The sequence below is a fragment of the Myotis myotis genome, unplaced genomic scaffold, assembly GCF_014108235.1.
Source record: "Myotis myotis isolate mMyoMyo1 unplaced genomic scaffold, mMyoMyo1.p scaffold_m19_p_1, whole genome shotgun sequence".
Lineage (NCBI taxonomy): Eukaryota > Metazoa > Chordata > Mammalia > Chiroptera > Vespertilionidae > Myotis > Myotis myotis.
Window position 1 is genome coordinate 9,073,641 of NW_023416313.1, and position 23,497 is coordinate 9,097,137.

Consider the following 23,497-nt stretch of genomic DNA (forward strand, 5'->3'; position numbering starts at 1 on the left):
TTCTTTTTGGCTCTAAAACTGAGGTAAAACATTCTTTAAAAGGTCCTATATACCATTGTGAATGCTGCGAAAAATTGTAAGTTGTTGTAGTCAAGTTGGAACCCTGACAGAGGAGATTGACAGTTATGCAAAATTTCTAGTACGGCAGCAAAGGAAATACCATTGAACTCTTTAAAAAATATTTATGTTCACTTGACCTTTATAGAGGAAATGTGAATTTTGATCCTTTTAACTTTTGTTGACATAATATCAGTAATAATAATAATGTGGTTTGGTCATTTCAGACAGAAAAAAATGGAGTATGAATGTAATGCTCAAGAGTGCCCTGGAGTATTTTGTAGTGATTTAATACTAAGTCATCCCTGTGAGAGCGAGCGCGAGCGAGAGCGAGGAGTGCGCTGTGGGAGCCTTGGTTCTGTTTGCGCCTGTATAATATTCTGTAGTGAAAAAGACTTGTCAAAATCACGTTGATGTGGAAGATAAATGAATATTTCTTATCAAGACTATTCCACAATTTTAACTTCTTTCAAATCAAACCAGTCAAGAGCAGCCTAGTCATGGAATTAAAGTTTTATTTTAATTTAAACAACTTTGATCTCTAAACTTACTTTTTTCAGGCATTTGCTATTAATATTTGCTTGAATAAAATAACTATTTTTTAAATTAAAAACGTTGTTTGTGAATGCTGTATTCAAATGAAATAAAATGAGTTACATGTGAAATTTTGTACATTCTAAAAGTAATCAATATAGTCAAGCAGTTTATCACTCACCAAAACTTAAGTCGTTAAAGATTATAGTAAATCTCTTTATAATAGAAATATTCAGCTCTATTTGTCATGGTTGTGAGATTTGTTATGTAAGAATTCAGTTTTCTTATATCAGGATAGATCACACAAATTGCCAGGCTTTCCAGATCACCTCCAGTCCAGTTCACTGAAAATGGAATTCACTGTTAATGAAATCTGAAATTAGCTAAGAAGAGAAAATCAGAGTTGAACATTTTTTAAAAAAATAAAAGGAACAAATAATATAATTCAGCCTGACACTAGTTCCAGACTTTTTTGACTGAAGATGAACTTCTTCTGAAGAAAATATAACTTATGGTACAAATAAATAAAAACAATAACCAAAAAATGGAAATTTCAATTGGTTTTGAAAAATCTTCTATGTAGGCTTGACACTGTTCTGAAATTAGACTGAGAAAATAAGATACATGTTAATTTTACGCAGCATAACCAAAGTTTACTGAATTCCCTTTTTTTGTTGGGGGCTGTTTCAATTTAGGTTTTGCAAATTGATGATGTGACAATAAAAATGAGTGCTTTAAAGGCAATCTTTGACCAACTGATGACATTTGGGATTGAACCATTTACAACTAAGAAAGTGAAAGCCGTTCAAAGTGAAGGTGTAGAAATAAACACTGATGAAGAGCAAGAGTCAAAAGAAGCTGAAGAAGTGACTGCTACAGCCAAGAATGTTCTGAAACTTCTCTCTGATTTCCTAGATAGCGAGGTAGGAAATCATCACAGCCCTGTTATTCCGAATTGTCATTTTCAGCATGTATGTTTATGTTCCTTATAATGTTTAGGCTACAGTTTAAACTTGGCTGACATTTAAAAATTTTGCCTTTTGACTGTCATAATTAAATTCTACTTTCACTTCCAGTATACCTAGCTCCTTGCTATCAAATTCCATGTGCCAAGAACTGCAGTGTAACAAAAATGAAATGACTATTGGAAGGGGTTGCATTCATATTTTCATCTTTTTCCCTGTCTTTGCGATTTGTGACTTAAAATATTTTTCCCCCAAGAGTCTTAAGAAATATTGATTTTTTTTTTTACTAAGGTAAAATTGACATAACATGAACTAACAATTTTAACTTGAACAATTTATTGGCATTTAGTACATTCACAATGTAGTACAAGCACCACCTCTAATTTTAAAAAAATGTTTTCATTATCCCAAAAGGAAAGTTAACCCATTAAGCAGCTAGCCTATTTCCCTTCCCACCAGCCCCTGACAACCATGAATCTGCATTTTGTCTCTACAGATGTAACTATTCTAGATATTTCATATAAATGGAATTATATACAGTATGTGACTTTGTGTCTTTCACTTAGCTTGTCTTTGAGGATCATCTATGTTGTAGCTTGCGTCAGTACTTCTTATAGCAGAACAATATTCCATTTTACATACACGCCACCAAGAGTTTAGCTGTTCACTACCTTTTGATTATTGTGATTTGATAGTTCTGCCTTTAACAAATTCATAACAACATGAATGATTTTGGATAGTTCAGATAAAAATATTGTAGGACAGGCTACATTTTAAAGCTTAAAAGGAAATACAAATAAAACATTTCTTTTAATGAAAATCATTTTTATTAGGTGTCTGAACTCAGGACAGGCGCTGCAGAAGGACTAGCCAAGCTGATGTTCTCTGGGCTGCTGGTCAGCAGCAGGATTTTGTCTCGTCTTATCTTGTTATGGTACAATCCTGTGACGGAAGAGGATGTTCGACTTCGACATTGTCTAGGCGTGTTCTTTCCCATGTTTGCTTATGCAAGCAGGTATTTATTCAGCCCTATCACTGAGTCAGAATCTGATTTGAAGTTAAATTCACATTCCCCAGGATCATATCTGTAGTATTGTTTTGTTTATTTTTCTTCAGTGTTAAGTGGTGAAATAAGAACTTACTAGAGTTTATCTACCTGAATTACTTGGTTCTTTCCAGATGAAAATGCACTGTGACTTGATGGGTTGAATTTTATACATAATACTAGAAGCCTGGTGCATGGATTCATTCATGGGGTCGGGGCTCTCAGCCTGGCCTGCCCCCTCTCCCAATCCAGGACTCCTCAGGGGAAGTCCGACTGCTGGTTTAGGCCCCCCATTCCCGCAGGCCTAAATAGCAGTCAGACATCCCCTGAGGGATGTAGCTGTGCACCAAGTGGCAGGCAGCCAGGGAGGAGCCTGAGCCGGGATCAGGTGCTGTGCCGCTTGCACTCATCCCAGCCTGCTGCGCCTGCTGTCACTGCCCAGTAGTGCTGCCGCGGGGTCAGGAGAGGCTCCCGACGCCATGACAGCTATGCTCCCCAGCCGTGAGCCTGGCTTGTGGCTGAGCAGTGCTCCCCCTGTGGGAGCACACTGACTACCAGGGGGCAGCTCTTGAGTTGAGCATCTGCCCCCTGGCTGTCAGTGCGCATCATAGCGACTGGTCGACCAGTTGTTCCATCGGAATGGTCACTTAGGCTTTTATATAGATACTAGAGGCCCGGTACACGAATTTGTGCATGGGTGGGGTCCTTCAGCCTGGCCGGCTATCGGGCCGTCTTGCCCAGACCCCATAGGGCCCAATTGGGGCTGGCTGGGGTGAGGGACTGTGGGAAGTTAGACGGCCGTGGGAGGTTGTCTATGGGAGTGCACTGACCACCAGGGGGCAGCTCCTGCATTGAACACCTGCCCCCTGGTGGTCAGTGCGCATCATAGTGTTCAGTCTACCGGTCGTAATGATCACTTAGGCTTTTATATATATATATAGATATTTTTAAGAATCATGTGCTTTTTCTTTGAGAGTATACTTTCAAATTGTTTTTCAATAGGACTAATCAGGAATGTTTTGAAGAAGCCTTTTTCCCAACTCTGCAAACACTGGCCAATGCCCCTGCGTCTTCTCCTTTAGCTGAAATAGATATCACTAATGTTACTGAGTTACTGGTAGATTTGACAAGACCAAGTGGATTGCATCCTAAGGCCAAGAATTCCCCAGATTATCAGGTGGGTGTGAATATGTCAGCCTATGGATGGTAGGGCTGATTAGGATGCAGGTCACTGTTTTTTGTTTTTTTTTAAATAATCCCTCTGATGCCTTGAATAGAAGATACATTTTGATCTTGAGATTTCTGGGAAGAAATATGTTAAATTTGGTTTTAGACATTTTGCATTTGGGATGATGGCAGATAATTAGTTGGAAATGTTTGTTAGATGTGTAGGACTGTAGTATAATCATGCCATTTTCAATTTACAAAGATTTTTCTCTTGCGTTTCCAGGCCTTAACAGTTCATGACAATTTGGCTATAAAAATTTGCAATGAGATCTTAACGTGTCCATGTTCACCAGAAATTCGGGTCTATACAAAAGCCTTGAGTTCTTTAGAACTCAGTACCAATCTTGCTAAAGATCTTTTGGTTCTGTTGAATGAGATTCTGGAGGTAAAGTAGTTTCTAAGTACTCTTATGTATATATTCTTATCAAAGTAAAATTATACATGTTAGCATACTGTGACTTTGCTCATTTGAAGTAAATATTTTCTTCATAGTTTAATAGAATTTTAGAATGTCTTAAAACAACTTGATACCAGCATACAGCTTTTTTGCAAGATTAGAAAATGCTGTATTTAAAAAATGTTAATGTTTTCTATTATAGCAAGTAAAAGACAGGATATGTCTGAGAGCTTTGGAGAAAATCAAGATGCAGTTAGAAAAAGGAAATAAAGACTGTGGTGAGCAAGCTGTGGCAGCACAGGATGCCAGCACAACCACGACTGTGTGTGAAAACGAAGAGGGTAACAGCAAACTAACCTGAATAAGATTCTGTCCTTCTCATCTTTACTGAGACACATTTTTTTATCTTATAACATGTGGTTGGGTTTCAGAAATGAAAAGGAAATTTTTCTAATTAATCCCCTTGGGAAAGCATATAACTGCTAAGTGTTTATTCTACTTTTACAATTTTTTGGTGTACATTTTTCACCATATGACTGGGAGTTTTGCTTACTTGCCACTATTCACATCTTTTGGAACACTGATTTATGATAAATTTTCAATAGCTGCTAATGGGGCTGGTTGTGATTTCTGTTTTATGAAAATTTGACTTAGACCATTTAAAATATTTCATGAGGCTATTTTTTATTTACATTGTTGCATATTTCCTGTAATAGAAAAGAATAAAGAAGTATGTGTAACTCCTCTCAAGGATGTAAAAGCAACCCGAGCGCCAAGATCCACTCAGCGGAAGACTGTCAGAGGTAGTGCACGGATGAACTAATTTTATAAGACAACTTTCCAAGTTGTTTTCCAATGAACTACTTACTTTGCAAGTTTCCTTATCTTTGTTTCCATAGGGAAAAATGTCTTAGGTATTCTTTGCTTTTTAATTCTTTCAGCTGATAATTAGGTTTTGCTTTGTCATCTAAAAGATGGTCAGTGTTGCTCCAAGTGCTTTGGTATGAAATATGATGCAAAAGATCATATTGTAAAGGATTATTTGGATTAAGGTGATTTTTATCAGTAAATGATCAGTGATGATTTTATATTATTAGTTATGTTCTAGTCTTTATATGGTTAAGCAATTTTGTATCTTTTATTTGCCTAGTATTTTTCTGAGTTTCTGTTTTCCTTTTTTCCCCATTTTATTTTTCCCCAACGTAATTTATTTCCCAAGGGATATCCATTAGGGGACTTGTTGGAATAATGTAAATGTTGACTATTAGGGGATCACTTGGGAAAAAATCTGTAATTCAAGACTTTTTTATTGTTTTATTATGTTATTACAAAAGCAATGCATGCTTATTACAGAAAATCAGGAAATACATCCAAGCATACCAATATAAAGAACACTAATAATACCACCCATGAGCCAACAACATTTTAATCCTTGAAAATGTTTTTGAGGTCTTTTTCTTATGCATTTTATATTTTTGTAAATAAAATCTGTCCATAATATTTTGTAGCTAGTCAGTTAATTAAGTGTTAATTGCTGGGTGTCCCAAATTAGTCCCATATTGTTGGATATTTTCTTGGGGATAGTTACATTAGAAGTTTAAAAGCAAATACGTAAGGTTTATTGGTGAAAAACCAACAAGTCTCACATGAAAAAGTAGGGTTTACAAATTTCAACCAAATAATCATATGAAAAATATAGTTTTAATAAGATTGCTTTTAGTTAGATACTATCCCATTAGACTACCACCTTTTTTTTGACAGCTCAAACTTTAAAAAATGTATTGTTATAAATGGGGAGCATCCCAGGCTAACCTTTGTCTTCTTAACCTTGTAAATTTCTAGCAAGTAGAATTTTTGCAACTTCCAAAAACAACGAAGATTAATTTTTATACTGAAATATGTTTTAGAACATATTTGGATTGGCCATGTATATGTTTGAATATTTTCCAAGAAGCCATTACTTTATTGATTCAAGTTCTGTTTCTTTAGGACCTGTTATGTATGGGCTTAACCTTCCTACCTTTCTGCTTTAATTTTCATTAGCTTCTCCATACACTGTACTATAAGCATAATAGAGGTTCTTTCTTTACATAACATGTTTTTCACATGCGTCTTTCCTCATTATTAACTGAAACTTGCCTATTTATAACTTAATTTCCCCTTGCCTATTATCAGAGCTTATAAAAGAAATTAATAAATTAATAAATTTTAATCTTAAGTTCCTTTTCTCTGTTGATAATTGGTATCAAGGAGGAAATGTGTTAAAGAGGGAAAATAAAGGACTTAGGTAGCCCAGAAATAGATTAAAAACAATTAAGCAATTGATAATTTTGATAACAAACTGTCTTTAAGGACGGAGAAAAGTGACAGCTGCAGCCAGGATTAGCAGGAGACGACAGACTTCTGAGGCTGACTCGGCAAGGTATGTTATGCATGTGTAGAGTATGTAGAGGTCTACTTTTTTTTTTGGTCTAGAAGTAGAAAAAAATTGTATGGTGCTTCTACTGGGACAGAAAAACTCAACAGATAACAAGATAATCAGTGAAAACCATACATGGCTATGTCTTGGACTCCACTATCAAGAGCATTTGACTTCCTATGGCTTATTTGCTTTTTCTATTAGTTGGCATGGCCTTTACTACTAGGTAGTCATCTTTAATATGTTCGTTCAATTTATATTTCCATGTATTCTTCTAATTACATGGTCATGTGTATATGACTCCTCTAATCTTGAATTAGCAACTCTTGAGATTTTAGGTTTGGGTTCTCTACATTTATACTTACAGAATAATTCTGCCTATAATTTGGGTATATTAGTATAGGGCTTATATTTGGTTTCTGCCAATTAGCCACTGTTGGAAGCCAACAGTTGTAGCTCTCTTGCATTCATTTATTCATTGGTAAAACTGTATACTTTCAGTATATACTTTCAGATTAAGTTTTGACTAAATTTAAAAATCTTTTGGGGAAACATGCTGTTTACAGTGTTTTAGGATTTTATTGCCTAAATCAAAAGAACTTAATTTTTTTCTTCCATTTCTTAAATTCTCAAAAAAACCCTCTTTTGGGCAGTTGTTATGGTCCCTGTTTAACAACAACCTTCACTACAAAAGTTTTTTTTCCTTTTCCTTATGTATAACACCAGGTTCCACATAGATATAAAAAGAAATTAGCTACGTTTCCCATACTTTCAGTTTGCTGGATAGCCAGTCAAAGTGTTTTGGTTTTGGTTGAGATTTTAGTTTTAAGCTTACTGGAATCAGGATATCAATTACACACTGTCAGAAACAGAAAACGTTTTATTTACAAATAAACTGTGGTTTTAAAGCTTGTATTTAAATTGGTGTATTTTCAAAATCTGTTTAGTGATCATGAAGTTCCAGAGCCAGAATCAGAAATGAAGATGAGATTACCAAGACGAGCCAAAACAGCAGCACTAGCAAAAAGTAAACTGAACTTGGAGCAACTTCTCAATGAAGATATAAATTAGGCGAAGAGATGATGGAGGTGGAGTCCTTTTACAAATGTCTTTTACAATTATTTTAGTTCTTTGTTTAATAAACTTAACCCTTGTGTCAACATTAGAAAAATTTTGCCTGATGTCTTATAGGACTTTCTGCCATGTGATTCCATGTGACTTTGGCCTGTATGAAAGCATCATGACACGTCTGTCAATGCGCTCCACAAGCCATCTGCATCAGTCACAGGGATTCCATCAGAATCTAAAGTGGGCCCAGGAACCTGGTTTTTAAACTGGCTTTCCAGATGATGCCTATGAACTCTCACATTTAAAATCATGGCATTGTGGGCAACTTTTAAGTGTAACTAGCTAATAGTTTGCATTTGAGAAACTTATGGCAGATCAAACACAGATGAAACCATTTCCAATCTCAGAACACATTTAAAAAACAACACCCCAAGGGCAAGTGAAGTACCACAAACTTGCTAGAAATGAGCTCACTTTCAGGGAGGAGGGCTAGTATAATGAACCAGAGTCCTCATCGTCCAAGTTCAACAGTTCCCATTTTGATTTTGTTTTGCATTTCTTATACTAAACACATTTTTGATATGCTGTCTGAATGGGTAATTTCTTTTCCTAAAATGATGCTGTTCCCTGGGCTGGGGAGATGTTCACATGTACATTTTAATCATATACTTGCTTTCTGTTTTTTTTGGCATAATACTATTGTGGATAAAAAATACTAGTGGGAAAATAATGTGACAGGAAGTCCTCTACATACTAATTTATGGGCGTTATTTTTTCATTATCAACTTATTTTCTGAAATTGGCACTTGCCTAACTTATGAAATGTACTGTATGAAATCAGTCCTCTTTCCTCAGGCAACACCCAACAAAACACCTTTTCTTATCCATCTGTTAATTGCCTTTTCTCTTTATTATTCAGAATAGAAATGCCCTAACTTTGGATCTGTTTTAATAATTGTGCTTTATTTATCAGAGGCCATTTATTTAAAGTGATGTTCTAAGATGGAGCTGAAGATTGTTGTGCTTTTTAGAACCAAATTGCTATATTACATACATATATATGCGCTTTATAAAACTCAAAAATATAAAAGGAGCCTGAAAGTTACAAAGAATGCTTATTAAGCAAAAAGCATGATGATAGTGATATAAACAATGAAAAATAGGTGAGTTCCATTCTGTTGGCTCTTTTTCTGTGCTTCAGATTCTTTATGTAAGTCTTCTTTTGTTAAATCCCCATTTAAAAAATTTTTGTTTGGGGGCGTGTGGAGTAGGGAGAAATAAGGACTTAAAATGTCCACAAATTAAATTCCATTTACCTCATAGCCAGGCTATCAAAGAGACTACCATACTTACATGGACCACCAAATCAAAGCTTTCTTTATCTGGCTGGGGGAAAAACAAATTAAGCACCAAACCTTTAGTATTCTTACTGTTCAAGTTTTAGACACAATCACATAAGCCATTGCTGAAGCTATGCTTTTGCACTTTTAGAGTTAAAGGTAAGGAATATCCTGATTTAAAAGAAAAAATCCCTTTCCACTTTAAAATAAATGGCTAAAATACCATAAAATCAGTAGATGTAAATCCATTTACCATTTTTCTTTCAAAAGTGGTAACTTACAGAAACCAAATAGTATTCTTGTCTGTAAGGGGCACACATTTGCTGAAGAGTAAATGTGCAGTTGTGCTATTGTTCTCACAGACTTGAAAGGTTTAAAAATACAGAGAAAGAAAACTGATCAGCTCAAATTCTATGAATGGAAACATGCTACTTGATAAACTGTGATCAATTTCTCTCTATATATATAACGTTGAAAATGATATACTTCTAAGAGAGACCTTTGCCTTTCACCAATTCGAGGTAGTTGGTATCCACCAGCTTTATAACTGTTCATGGGTCAGGTCATCATCACGAATCTTTACACTTCCAAATCACGCAGTACGTCATATATTAAAACTTTGTGCACAGAAATAAAATTGGGGACAACTATGTATTTAAACTTAGGGCATACAAATTTCACAAAATACCATTAAAGAGAAACATCAAAATCCATCTGTACTGCAAAATTCCACAATGGTCTGATGTAAAACATGTAAAAAACATACAAAGAATATAATCAAAGTGATTAATGCTAATGATATATAAAGACAAATCACAGGACTAGAAATATTTCAAGATCAATTGGTAAATGCTTATTGTTCAGCAGAAAGAATATTGACGTACAAAATAAGGATAGTGCAAGGAGAACTGCAATCTATTTCTCTTCACTTGTGAGATTTTGGTTTTGAACTGTACAGCTTGCTAGAGATGCTGTCAAATTCAGATTCCATTCAGTGGGATGATTAAGGCACATCTTAATGGGGTTCAAAGGGCTACTTGCTGTATTCCCATCAGACAAATTCAGTTTCTCATCATTTTTCATTTGTAGCATGCTGGAAAAAAAAAAAGTGTAAAGCATTTCAGTTTTACTTCGGTTTCAAAGAAATTATCAACCTTGTAAAAGAAAATTTAGTTTTATTATTGGGACCTCTAAACATTAGAGTGGATAGAGCATGTATTATCCTGAAAGTATTTTTTTGTTTATAAATAAATCCTGCCTCCTTACTGAACTGAATACACAATAAGCCAGGTACTTGAGAAGTCAGTCACTCAGATACCACTGGATAAAGATCACTGCATTTACAGATTTCGTCAGTATATTTCAGAACTGAACTTGGCAGGATTCGTCCCTTTTAACTTGTCCTTCAGCCTACCATGAATCAGAGCCACTTTGAGACAAGAAGGAATTAACCTTTGTTGAATGCCTACTAGGCACATTCACATGTATTATCATTGAATTTCATAACAAGCAAGGTTAGTATATTCATCCTCATAATAAATGATAAAAGTCAGTCTTGGAGACTTATGTACAAATATGCCTGAGGTTATGAACTGGACTACAGTCCCTGCTCTTGCCATTATGCCTGCCTACTAGCTCTCTGATGAAAATCTTTAGACTCACAGAAACTTGAGTGTCCACTCGACATGCAATGCACATGTAATCCTGAGCCTTAATGAGTCAGTTCACATCTTCAGATGTGAACATTGTTTATAAACTAACAGCTCACTATACATTAGCTGATCCTCCTTAAGCTTTATGTAACCACACAGGTCTATGATCCTGTTAGTAAAGACGAAAATGAGCTGTGTAACTAGTATTAAGTGACTTGGAGTTGGTAAATGGCAGCAGCATCCAGACTTCAGTAGCATTTCCTGATGTCATTTAAAAATAGTAAATCAGTGTTGGTGAAAGTCAGAGGTGGGGTGAGAGACTGGTGGAGGGGGAGGAAAGGGGAGAAAATGGGGGACATCTGTAATCTCAACAATAAAAATAAAAAAATATAGTAAATCACTTAAGCCAAAACATAGAGATGTGAATAATAGGATTCTATTTAAAGTAAATCATGGCCTGATATGTGACAAATCAGAGATCCAAAACAACATCTTCATTCATATCAGAAATTTTAACTGATTTTTGATAATATTTACATTGGTTACTATTAGACTGGTGTGTCCGCATGGACCTCAAATTCTTTTATTTTTCAAGTTGACAAAGCTCAGATAAAGCAGTAATGTTTTCCCTTCCTCCAAGGACTCTAGTCTTCAAATTTTTATTATTTGTGTTTACAAAACAAAAAAATCTGATGTACACTTCTCTGAGAAACTCTAAGGCAGGCCATGAAAATACAATTATATTAATTGTGGTAGATAAGTACATCAAGTATCCAACAAATCATGGTCATAAAAACCTTGTTTTCCATTAAGTTATTTGACTGACAAAGGTGTATTCATTACAGAAGAATACTTTAATAACCACAGGATTCTTTGCAATACTGTAAAGACAGTTTTTTAAAGAAAACTTCTAGAGAGTGTAGTCTAAATTTGGGCACACAAACTCCAGGAAGGCACAAAACTACATATGCATAGGAAGAAAAAAAATGTTAGTGCTAATACAGATTGACATGTATAATTAACAAATATACACTTAAACCTAGAATTCTGTCAAAATCTCAGCAATGTTTACAGTAGCATTCTTGAGAGTAAAGATTTAGGGGAAAGAATGTAAAGACCCGGATTCTAATTCTGACACTAATAATAATCAGTCTTATTCACCTTGGACAAATAACTTTAGCCCCTTTCAGTTTAATTTTCCTCATCTGTAAGAAAAAAAAAATGACAACTTCCCTGCTTACCTTCTATATTCCTGATGATCTAATGAGAGCCCATTAACATGCTCAAACCACACAGAGCTATAGAAAAATGCGAAGGGTTAGTTAACACTGTATTTTGGTGAGAGGAGGAAGAAGCTGGAAGAGAGGCTCTTACTGTAAACTAGATGGTAGGTGAAAACAAGGGCAAGGGGTGTAGAAATGCTTATCTCAGCATCTGTTTTTAATGTCTCAGGGCTTTAATCCACCCTAAATGACAGCCTCTATACCATTTGAATGGAAGCTTATAGAATACTAGAGGCCAGGTGCACAAAAATTTGTGCACTCAAGGATGGGGAGTCTCTCAGCCCGGCCTATGCCCTCTTGCAGTGTGGGACCCCTTGGAGGATGTCCACCTGCTGGCTTAGGCCTGCTCCCTGGGGGATCAGGCCCAAGCTGGCAGTCAGACATCCTCTGGAAGCCCAGCAACCTTCAGTGGATGTCCACTTGCCAGCGGGGAGCAGGCCTAAGCTGCAGTCGGACATCCTTAGTGCTGCTGAGGCGGGAGAGGCTCCCACTACCACTGCTGTACTGGCAGCTGTCAGCCTGGCTGTGGCTGAGCAAATCTCCCCCTGTGGGAGTGCACTAACCACCAGGAGGCAGCTCCTGCATTGAGCGTCTGCCCCTGGTGGTCAGTGTGTGTCATAGTGACTAGTCATTCCCAGCCTTTCTGCTGTTAGGGTCAGTTTGCATATTACCTTTTTACTATATAGGATAGAGGCCTGGTGCATGGGTGGGGGCCGGCTGGTTTGCCCTGAAGGGTATCCCGGATCAGGGTGGAGGTCCCGCTGGGGTGCCTGGCCAGCCTGGGTGAGGGGCTGATGGGTGTTTGCAGGCTGGTCACACCCCCTTTAGGGTGGGGGGGTCCCCACTGGGGTGCCTGGCCAGTCTGAGGGGGCTGAGGGCCGTTTTCAGGCTGGCCAAGCCCCCCTGGCTACGGAAGCTCCCAGCCTTTCCTTTTTTTAAATTTTTTTTTTTTTATTCTGGGATTTATTTACCTTCTATAATTGAAACTTTGTAGCCTGGATGGGCAGGAGGGAAGCTTGGCTTCCTCCATAGCCAGGAGCAACCCACTCCTGCTCGCTCCAGCTTCGTGGCCACGACTGGCTGAAAGCAGGTACCTGGGGTTTATTTACCTTCTATAATTGAAACTTTGTTGCTTTGAGTGGAGCTCAGAGCCGCCGTGGCAGCTGGGAAGCTTGGCTACCTCCATCATTAGGACAACGAAGTGTCCTGCTTGCTCCAGCTCGTGGCTGCTGTCCGCCATCTTGGTTGGGTTAATTTGCATATAGTCGCTCTGATTAGCTGGTGGGCGTGGCTTAAGGCATAGCAAAGGTACAGTCAATTTGCATGTTTGTCAGTGTAGACTAGAGGCCCGGTGCACGGATTCATGCACTGGTGGGGTCCCTCGGCCTGGCCTGTGGGGATCGGGGCCAAAAATGGCTCTCCAACATCCCGAGGCAGTGGTCGGCAACCTGCGGCTCGTGTGCCACATGCGGCTCTTTGGCCCCTTGAGTGTGGCTCTTCCACAAAATACCATGCAGGCGCGCATGTAGTGTGATTGAAACTTCGTGGCCCATGCACAGAAGTCGGTTTTCGGCCTGGGCGAGTCTATTTTGAAGAAGTGGCTTTAGAAGAAGTGGGGGTACGTTCGCTGAAGTCGACCCCTCAGATTGAGGATGTTTTTAGCAAAGACCAGCTTAGGAGTACCCTAATTAAGTTAATAACAATGTACCTACCTATATAGTTAAGTTTAAAAAATTTGGCTCTTAAAAGAATTTCAATCGTTGTACTGTTGATATTTGCCTCTGTTGACTAATGAGTTTGCTGACCACTGCCCTGAGGGATCCTGGATTGCGAGAGGGTAGTCCTCGCGTGACACACCCCAGAATCAGGCTCCCTCCTCCCTGGTTCCAGGTGCGTCACCTGAGAACTGCAGCTGCTAAGTCACCGCAGCTCGGCAGCTCCTGCGTTGTGTCTGCCCCCTGGTGGTCAGTGCGTGCCATAGCTACTGGTTGGAAAGTGTGCCACCTGGTGGTCACTGTGCATCATAGCTACCGTTTGGACGGTTGCTTAGGCTTTTACATATATAGATATGCATTTGCAAAGTATAAGAGATGAAAATCTTTTGTGGGTCATAGAAATACAGTTATCATTTGTGACTTAATGGTTACTGGTAATTCTAACAAAAAAAATGTTTTAAAAATCCAGCTCTAATAACAAACTTGCTTTATTACTGGAAAAATGTTATGGTTCATACAGACAACACACTTTCATGCAAGCTAGTAACTGTAGGAAACAATAAAGTTTAGTGTGATTAAGGTCTGAAAATATTTATGGAGCAGTTGCTGTATGTCAGGCACTATGCTAAAGGTCTTTTTTACATTACCTCATTCAATTCTAACAGCAACACATTGAGGCTCAAAGAAGTAAAATGACTTATCCACGTCACAGAACTGGAAAGTAGAAGTCTTCAGGACCTATGATCTATGACTGTACCCTGCATACTAACTCTTGGGTTGTAATGTTTTCATGATTCTCCATGTTAATATCCATTTATATACTACTTCAAAAATACTTAAAATATGGTAAGTGTCTGATCTGCAGATTTCAGACAGAAAGGTATCCCAAAGGGCTACAGCGATAACTAACTAGGTGAGCTATATATTTAGAGTATGAAGTTTCCTCATATTTAACTAAATAAGGAGCTGCTAGTCATATCTTTCAGTTTCTCAAGGTAAAGAAAGAAAGTGTTAAGGCATAAACTAATATTTTTGAAAGCTACCATTTAGGTTGGGTTTCACAAACATATTGATCTTTTCAAAGGGAGAAAGAAGTCAGTTGTATGCGGGGGAGAAACTGAATTCTGTGTTGGGACTTGGAATTGCAATAGCTACTAAAGTAACTGAAACCATTGAATTTGAACTCATCTGAATTTTAACTTCAAATTCTGGAGTTAGGTTACTTTGATGAGTTACTCTATTCTTTTGCTATCACCATTTTCTTCTTATTCCTAACCCACTCCAATCTGGCTTCTAGGTCTTTCACTCCATGGAAATAGCACTTACTAAAGTGACCAATGATGTCTAAGGTATGATGTTTAAATCAACTTTTTTGCCTTCCTAACATTAAACACAGTTGACCATTTCTTCTACTATGGACTTTACTGTGTATCTCCCATGTTTACATGTTGAAGCCCTAACTCCCTATATGAAAAGATACAGGGCCTTTAGGAGGTATTTAAGGTGACCTGAGATCAGAGGGTGGGTCACTATTCTGATGGTATTGGTATGTCTCTAAGTCAGAGGTCTTCAAACTTTTTAAATAGGGGGCCAGTTCATTGTCCCTCAGACATTCCACACATGCACACTGCAGGCCAGGGACGAGTCGGCTGCTAAGCAGGACAGGCAGCGGTGGCAAAAACACCCGGCGGGCCGGATAAATGTTTTCGGTGGGCCGCATGTGGCCTGCGGGCCATAGTTTGAGGACCCCTGCTCTAAGTGGAGGATACACCAAAAAACAGGAAGGTGGTCATCTGCAAGCCAGGATGAGAGCTCTTATAGAAAAGGAACCCTTCAGACCTTGATCTTAGATTTTCCAGCCTCCTGAACTGTGAGAAAATAAATTTCCATTGTTTGCCACACAATCGATGGTTTTATTTATTAATTTACTGTTATTTTTTTTATGGCACCTCAAGAAAAGTAAGACAACCTCTTTCTTGAAACATTTTTTTTTTTTTGGCTTTTGAGACAAAACACAATATTGGCTCTCCTCCGCCTCTTGTTTCTACTGCAGGTCTTGCTCTCCCTGGCCAAGGAATGTTGAAATTTCTCAAGGCTGAGTCTATCTAGGCTTTCTTTTCTCCTTATCCTATAATCTCTTAGGGGTTCTCCTCCTAATCAGTTTCAGTCAGCAACGATATCCTAGATGTCTCCACCCCACCACCGCTATGCAATACTTCTTCAGAAAGCATTTTTCTGAGTACTCAACCTAAATAGCTCCTCTGAGAAATTCCTTAAATCTTCTGATTTCATTACCAGAATTTACCACTGTCTTGTGTTTTCTATTTTATTTTTCCTCCCACTAAAATACAAACTTGGTGAAAGTAAAGATGCTTGCTGGTCATACTATTTTCAGCACCTAGCATATAGAAACTGGATAAATATTTATTTATTTATTTAAAAAATATATATTTTATTGATTTTAGAGAGGAAGGGAGAGAGAGAGTTAGAAACATCGATGAGAGAGAAACATCGATCAGCTGCCTCCTGCACACCTCCTACTGGGGATGTGCCTGCAACCAAGGTACATGCCCTTGACTGGAATCGAACCTGGGACCCTTCAGTCCGCAGGCCGACGCTCTATCCACTTAGCCAAACCGGTCAGGGCTGGATAAATATTTATTAAAAAAAAAATCTGGGACTTCTGGCCACGAAGAAGAACTGAATTTTATTGTAAGTTGCTCACCTTAAGCAACTTACAAAAACAGACACAATATATGAAATACTGTTTTTTGTTTGTTTTTAAGACTGGGTGACAGAAATTGCAAGATGACAGTGATCCCCGAAAGCAGGGATGCAAAGGATGTTAAGTGCTGAATTTTCTCTGGCTACTGCTTGGCGAGTTTCCAGGCCCCAGTCTAGGGAGAGGAACCCAAAATAGCTTAGTTTGGAAATCTTCCTGAAATGAGAAGACAAACTTTGGAGGTGAGGGAGCCCACGTCAGCTAGATTTTGTGGGTCAGTACAGGAGAGAGAGCTGTACAGAAGGAGCTCCAGAGATCTATGTAGGGTTCCCCTGGCTTCTGTAGATACTGATTTGTGCATGATTGTTTCCCAAGGCTTTGAAAAAAAAACTACTGAAAAGGACCAGGCAGAAAATCCCTAGATAGAGACTTTATAGGATTAGATATAATCTATGTTCCCACCAGCAAGAATGGAAAGACCTTCTAATACACGGGCAGGATACAGTCTTCAGGTATTGGTATTGCCTACCAGGTGGCATAAAATTAGCTCTAGGACAGGGTTTCTCAACATTGGAACTACTTATATTTGGAGTCAGATGATTCTTTTTTTTAAAAAATATATTTTATTGATTTTTCACAGAGAGGAAGGGAGAAAGATAGAGAGCCAGAAACATCGATCAGCTGCCTCCTGCACACCCCCCACTGGGGGCGTGCCCGCAACCAAGGTACATGCCCCTGACCAGAATCGAACCTGGGACCTTTCAGTCCGCAGGCCGACGCTCTATCCACTGAGCCAAACCGGTTAGGCAAGTCAGATGATTCTTTATTGTGGGGACTGTTTTATTATACATTGTAGAATGTTCAGCAGCAACCCTGGCCTCTACCCTTTAGGTGTGGCAATAAAAAATGTTTCCATACATTGCAAAATATCCTCTGCAGGACAAAATCATCAACAGTTGAGAAACACTGTACTAGACTAAAGGCTATTCTGGCTTTGCCTAACAATGCTCAAAAGCAACATTTGAAAGAATAAAAATGTTTCTCAAAAGTTAATGATGCCCAGAATAGAACCCTAATACATTTAAGGCATTGAAAAAAAAAATCCAGCATACAATGCAAAAGTGACAATGGCTAGCATCAAATCAAAATTTCCAGGCATGCAAAAAACAGGAAAACATAGTCCATAATGAGGAGAGAAGTCAATCAATAGAAACTGACAACACAGGCTGTAAAATCAGCACACAAGGAAGTTAATGCACGTTATTTTAAATAGACTCCACACAGTCAAGAAATTGAAGAAAGCACAAGTATGAGGAGGATGTATATGGCAGATACAAAGAATACTAAATCTAAATTTCTGGAGGTGAAAATACAAGCGTATGAAATGAAAAATCCCCTGGAATTTATCAACAGCAGATTAGACAATGCTAGAGAAAAGGTTAATAAACTTAAAAACACAGAAACAGTATAATCCAAAGTAAAACAAAATAAATGGACAAAGCGTATTTTACAACCATAACTGAATTAAATTATAAATCAGGAGACATTTCTGAAAGAATAAATTAATGGGGGTCTAGATTTCTATATTTATATAACATAAAAACAAAGTTAGAAACAAATGAATTTTCCAGGTTGCCTGAAATTGGAATTGTGGGGAGGTAGAAGCCAAGGTTTTGTTTAAAATTAAACAAACAAACAAACAGAAACACAAGATAAAACCTGGCAGGATGAAATCATTCAGATACCTAGTCTGCTTTTATTTTTGTAATTAAATGACAGGTACATTCAGCAGACTTAACGTTGTAATCACAGAGTGCTCAGCTCCACCACAAAGAAAACTGTAGAAAGCCTAGGAAAGTGAAGTGGGGAGGGATGGCAGCCAGTAGAGCTGAACTAAGATTCTGAATTCCTATATGAAGAAATAGAAAAGAAAAAAGGGGCAGAAAAGGAGAGAAGAGAACACTTGGGGAAGAACATAAGGTGTGAAGCACCAAGATCAATCTCTTTCCAACAGGTGGTAGGGCCTGGTTAAGGAAAAGAAGGATGACCCTTGAACTTACCTCATATAGACAAAGCAGGTCTGGAGGCTGCAGGGAGAGAATAAAGATTTACAAAACAATAAAATTGGCACTCATGGCTCCCCTAGCATCACTGCTGGATGCAGACAAGTCCTGTCCCATAGAGAGAAGGCAACACTACCTGCCAGAAATACACTGCATTGTATGGGAGGAGGGAATGGAACAGGAGGGAGTGGATGGTGTTGGGTATGAACTGGATATAATAATCTACTAAAAAAAATCCAATGACTTTTTTCTAGCCACGCATATAAAAATTCTATTGATATAAACAGGGGTAAGCACACTTTTTCTGCAGAGGGCCAGGTGAATATTTTAGGCTTTGGGGGCTCTATATGATCTTTGTTGCAACTACTCAGCTCAGCTCCTGTGGCACAGAAGACGTGTCTATGAAAGGGCACAGTGGTGCTCCAACAGAGCTTCACTTACAAGTGTGCCATGGGCCAGACTCGATTTAGAGAATTATCTTTGAAAATAATTTTATACTCCATACCCACTGGTATGGAAAATCAGCCACATTATCTTTCTTTAATTTATACTTAATTATGTTGCCAAAGTAAAAACAATTGGAAATATTTGTTGATTGAAGGGAATGGTTTTCCATGAAAGACATGGAGCAATTAGTGAAGCAGGATATCCTAAAATAACTCAATGATGGTTGACAAAGTAATGGGATATAAGATATTCAAGAAAAAGTCTAGAAAAAACACCAAGACAAGGAATTCTCAAAGTAGCTGATTTATCTATATATATAAAAGCCTAAGTGATCGTTACAACCTGTCGACCGAACACTATGATGCGCACTGACCACCAGGGGGCAGACACTTAATGCAGGAGCTGCCCCCTGGTGGTCAGTGCACTCCCATAGCCAACCTCCCACGGCTGGCTAACTTCCCGCAGTCCTTCCCCCAGGCCAGCCCCTATCGGGTCTGGGCGAGATGGCCCCAATAGCTGGCCAGGCTGAGGGATCCCACCTGTGCACGAATTTGTGTACCAGGCCTCTAGTAGTTTAATAAATATTATGGTAAAAATCAGAAGCTTTTCATGACCTAAAATTCTTCTCTTTACTCAGTTCCTATGAAAATGACAATAGGGAAAAAATTAAATTGTAAAGAGAATAACTTAAAAAATTCCTGATTTCATTATAATACTTTAAATAATGGAATAAAAGTTTTAATAGTTTTACCTAAGGCACTGGCAATTAGCAAAGTGGTAATACGAAGTCCATATAAAAATGAATGTCAATGAATTTACTAATTTTTACATTAATCCTACCAGACCTGAGGCCCTGAACCTAACTGTCCCCTATACCTGGGCTCCTGAGCATTAAAGAGAAAAAAACCAACATGATATAGAAAAATGTTAGTTACATGCAAACAAGTGGTTAGAATAAGATGGAACTTGGAGACATTGTAGAAAATAGGTCTACCTTTCATCTACCTTTCATCTAGTGCCAATATTCCACCTTTGTGTGGAAATTATTGAAAAATCAGTACAGCAGTCTGGTAGGGTTAAAATATCTCTCTTCCTTTCATCTAGTTCTGACTAAGTTAAAATTGTGGATTAATTGAATTGAGAAGACACTGATCTCATATTTAAATTCACAAATTATTTTCTCATGATTTGCAATACCTACAGTAAAGCCACCTGAATGCACTGCCTCCACACTCTGCCTTTAATTCAGCACTTAAAATCCTATACAATAAAGAGGTAATACGCAAATTGACCATCACTGCAACACACAAGATGGTGGCCCCCAGGTGGACACAAGATGGCCACCACAAAATGGCCAGCAGGGGAGGGCAGTTGTGAGCGATCAGGCCAGCAGGGGAGAGCAGTTGGGGGCGACTAGGCTGCAGGGGAGGGTAGTTAGGGGTGACCAGCTGGGAGCGACTAGGCCTGCAGGGGAGGGCAGTTAGGGGCGACCAGGCTGGCAGAGGAGGGCTGTTAGGGGTGACCAGGCTGGCAGGGGAGGGCAGTTAGGGGCAATTGGGCCGGCAGGGGAGTGGTTAGGGGGTGATCAGGCTGCCAGGCAGAAGCGGTTAGGGGCAATCAGGCAGGTGAGCGGTTGGGAGCCAGCAGTCCTGGATTGTGAGAGGGATGTCCCATATTGGAAAGGGTGTAGGCTGGGCTGAGGGACACCCCCCCCCCCCCCCCGCATGAATTTTGTGCACCGGGCCTCTAGTCCTATATAATAAAAGGGTAATATGCAAATAGACTGGACAGCAGAACAACCGAACCAACCAAAGTGTAATATGCTAATGATATGCTAAGGCTGCACTCTGTGACGTGCACTGACCACCAGGGGGCAGACAGTGGACCAGCCGACCAGTCACTATAACGTGCACCAGGGGGCAGATGCTCCCACTGGTAGGTTAGCTTGCTGCTGGGGTCTGGCCAATCAAGACTAAGTGAGATGGGCTGGACACACCCTGGAGTCCCCTCACTGGTCCCTCCCAGCCCGATCGTGCACAGGTGGGGTCCCTCAGACTGGCCTGCACCCTCTCACAATCTGGGAACTCAAAAGAAAATAACTAAAATTAAAAAAGACTACATTATTATTTCCAATAGTCATATTCCATTATCACCTCAAAAATCATGTCTTGTAATTAGCCCTTCACGTACCCCATTTTGTGGTCCCCCCTCAAATATATACTGCATGCTATTAGAAAAGACTCTTTAGAATTACACCTTGATCATATAGTTTCTCATTATTCACTGAATGAATTCTTGGCTTGATCTCTTTGTCCTTCTATTATACCCACTTGGTGGTCCCAATAACTATCAAACCTACGGGTCCATCTTTCTCCATGCTTACACTCTGGCTGCAGAGATAAAATCACAAAACTGTTCAATACTGTTATTTCTTGAGACAGTATTTTTAATCTTATCCACATTATCAACATCCATTATAGAACTCTTGATTCATAGAAAATAGACTCAAATATCCTCAATATTTTGCCTATCCTATATAATAAAAGCCTAATATGCTAAGTGTCTGGTTATCCGTTCAACCAATCAAAGCGTAATACGCTAAGACCACCCAACTGCTCGCTATGATGTGCACTGACCACCAGGGGGCAAGACACTCCAACCAGTAGGTTAGCTTGCTGCTGGGGTCTGGCCAATTGGGACTGGGTGAGACGGGCTGGACATGCCTTAGAGCCCTCCTGTGGTCCCTCCCCAGCTGGCCAACCTCTGCATCCCTCCCCAGCTGGCCAGCCCTGATAGGCTCCAACTGGGACTTGGCGAGACAGGGCTGGACATGCCCTGGAGCTCTCCCGTGGTCCCTCTCTGGCCCTGATTGTGGGGTCCCTTGGCCTGGCCTGTGCCCTCTCCCAATCCGGGACCTTTCGGGGGATGTTGGAGAGCCGATTTCAGCCTGATCTCGCAGGCCAGGCCGAGGGACCCCACTGGTGCATGAATTTGTGTGCCGGGCCTCTAGTGAATTTATAGAGTGTTTTATGTCCTCATACATACCCCACTCTTCTTATGTTTTAGGAAAGAAGTGACCCTGATGGCCAAGGCTAATCTCGCTAATGATGCCTCATAACATCCAATAATCAACTCAGGGGCTTCCACCCAACTTTCACTGCTTGCCATCTCATTTTTGTATCTTCAACCTTTTATTTTCCACTGATCTTCCTATTAGCATTTAACATTTTTTAAAAACCTGCCTTTAACAGGGCTTCCGTTTCATTACTTCCCTATCTCCTCTCCAATCATAGCCATTTACAGTTTCTGTGCTAATTTCCTTCATTTCTTCGTCCTGCATGTACTCAATCATTAGGTTCCTTGCTCTGTTAGCCCACAAAAACTGCTTCCTCCCAAGTCAGCTATAATTGATCTGTTATCAACAGTCCACACTGCTATTTTCTCCACTGTTGTGACACATTTCCTTTTCATCGCCCTCCCCTGGTTCCCTCTCACCTCCTGACTAATCTCATCAGTCTATTGTACACATCTTTTCTTTTCTCCATATTTTGGGGCTCTGAGATCCTAGGCTCTTCTCATTTCACCTGAATAATCTCTCCCACTCTCATGGCTTCAATGACTTGCTGATACCCAAATCTTTATCTCTAGCTCAGACTTCTCTCCTGAGCAAAAAGGCCCTATTAACTAATTGCTTTCTAAACACCTTTTCTTGGGTATCTCACTGAATACCTCAAATTCCTTATGTCTAAAATCGAATACCCTGAGTGTTCTTATACCTCAGTGCAATTACTATCATTTGTCCAGATACTTAAGCCAAAAACCTGGATGTCATCCTTTATTCCTCTACTCTCTAAGATGTATTGATTCTACTTCACAGAACTTTCTCTCAAATACATCTATTCTTCTCCATTAATGTCACTATTAGGGCTCAAATCATTTTTTTTTTTTTTATGAACGTACAATTTGGACGAAGCTTCCCTAGGTAGCTTCATCTTTTGCCATTTTCCCATTCACCCCCTGCCCCATCCTTAATCCCTATTTTATGACTCAGCTATTTGGACAAAATTATGTAGTGTTCCAAACAAGCCTTTTTTGTCACCCTGATTTTCCACAAGCATTTTGCTTTGCTGAGACACTCTCCCAACTTCTTTCTACTACTTTGGCACCCTTCTAATCTCAGCTTAGATATAACCATATAGGAATCCTTGCTCAATTCTCCAAACCTGGGTTCAATTTCCCTCCCATGTGCTCCTACAATCCACCTCCCCTGCAATCATAGCACTCATCTTTCCACTGGAGTTGCCTATTCACTGTTCCCCAAGAGATGATGAGCTCCGTGAAAGAACAAACCATGACTTTAACCCTTTAGCCATTAAAACATATACTATCCCTCTTAAAACATAAAATACACTGTATTTGTTGGATAAATAAATGATGTCAGTCTTGTTTATCTACTTAAGTAGAAAGAGAACTTTTTGAACCTGCTGCATGCCTAAGAGCATAGTGTAGGCATTCATTAAATATTGAACAAAGAATAGAATGGAATTGTATTTCTTCTTCCTC

The 23,497-nt window shown here is 39.1% G+C and overlaps 2 protein-coding genes across 20 annotated transcripts in view; one reads left to right on the top strand and one right to left on the bottom strand.

The window, feature by feature from the left end:
• The window catches only part of NCAPG (non-SMC condensin I complex subunit G), a 32,742-nt gene extending 17,712 nt beyond the window's left edge, over positions 1–15,030 (top strand). Inside the window, exons 14-22 of one of the 3 annotated variants that reach the window (XM_036329953.1) lie at positions 1,287–1,514; positions 2,390–2,571; positions 3,604–3,778; positions 4,052–4,213; positions 4,428–4,566; positions 4,942–5,028; positions 6,578–6,647; positions 7,592–7,732; positions 15,000–15,030. In XM_036329953.1, the coding sequence (XP_036185846.1) occupies positions 1,287–1,514; positions 2,390–2,571; positions 3,604–3,778; positions 4,052–4,213; positions 4,428–4,566; positions 4,942–5,028; positions 6,578–6,647; positions 7,592–7,715 (1,167 nt within the window). In that variant the 3' untranslated portion in view covers positions 7,716–7,732; positions 15,000–15,030. Of the gene's footprint in view, positions 1–1,286; positions 1,515–2,389; positions 2,572–3,603; positions 3,779–4,051; positions 4,214–4,427; positions 4,567–4,941; positions 5,029–6,577; positions 6,648–7,591; positions 7,805–8,685; positions 8,794–14,999 lie in introns of those variants that run through there. The other 2 variants (XM_036329944.1, XM_036329938.1) reach the window with 2 other exon arrangements.
• The window catches only part of LOC118667083 (ligand-dependent nuclear receptor corepressor-like protein), a 150,899-nt gene continuing 132,926 nt past the window's right edge, over positions 5,525–23,497 (bottom strand). For 13 of the 17 annotated variants that reach the window (XM_036329821.1, XM_036329810.1, XM_036329800.1 and 10 more), the window contains 2 exons: positions 18,485–18,511; positions 10,011–10,145 (listed from right to left, as the gene is read on the bottom strand). In XM_036329821.1, coding sequence (XP_036185714.1) covers positions 18,486–18,511 — 26 coding nt within the window. In that variant the 3' untranslated portion in view covers positions 10,011–10,145; position 18,485. Of the gene's footprint in view, positions 10,146–18,484; positions 18,512–23,497 lie in introns of all 17 variants that reach the window. The other 4 variants (XM_036329908.1, XM_036329917.1, XM_036329765.1 and 1 more) reach the window with 4 other exon arrangements.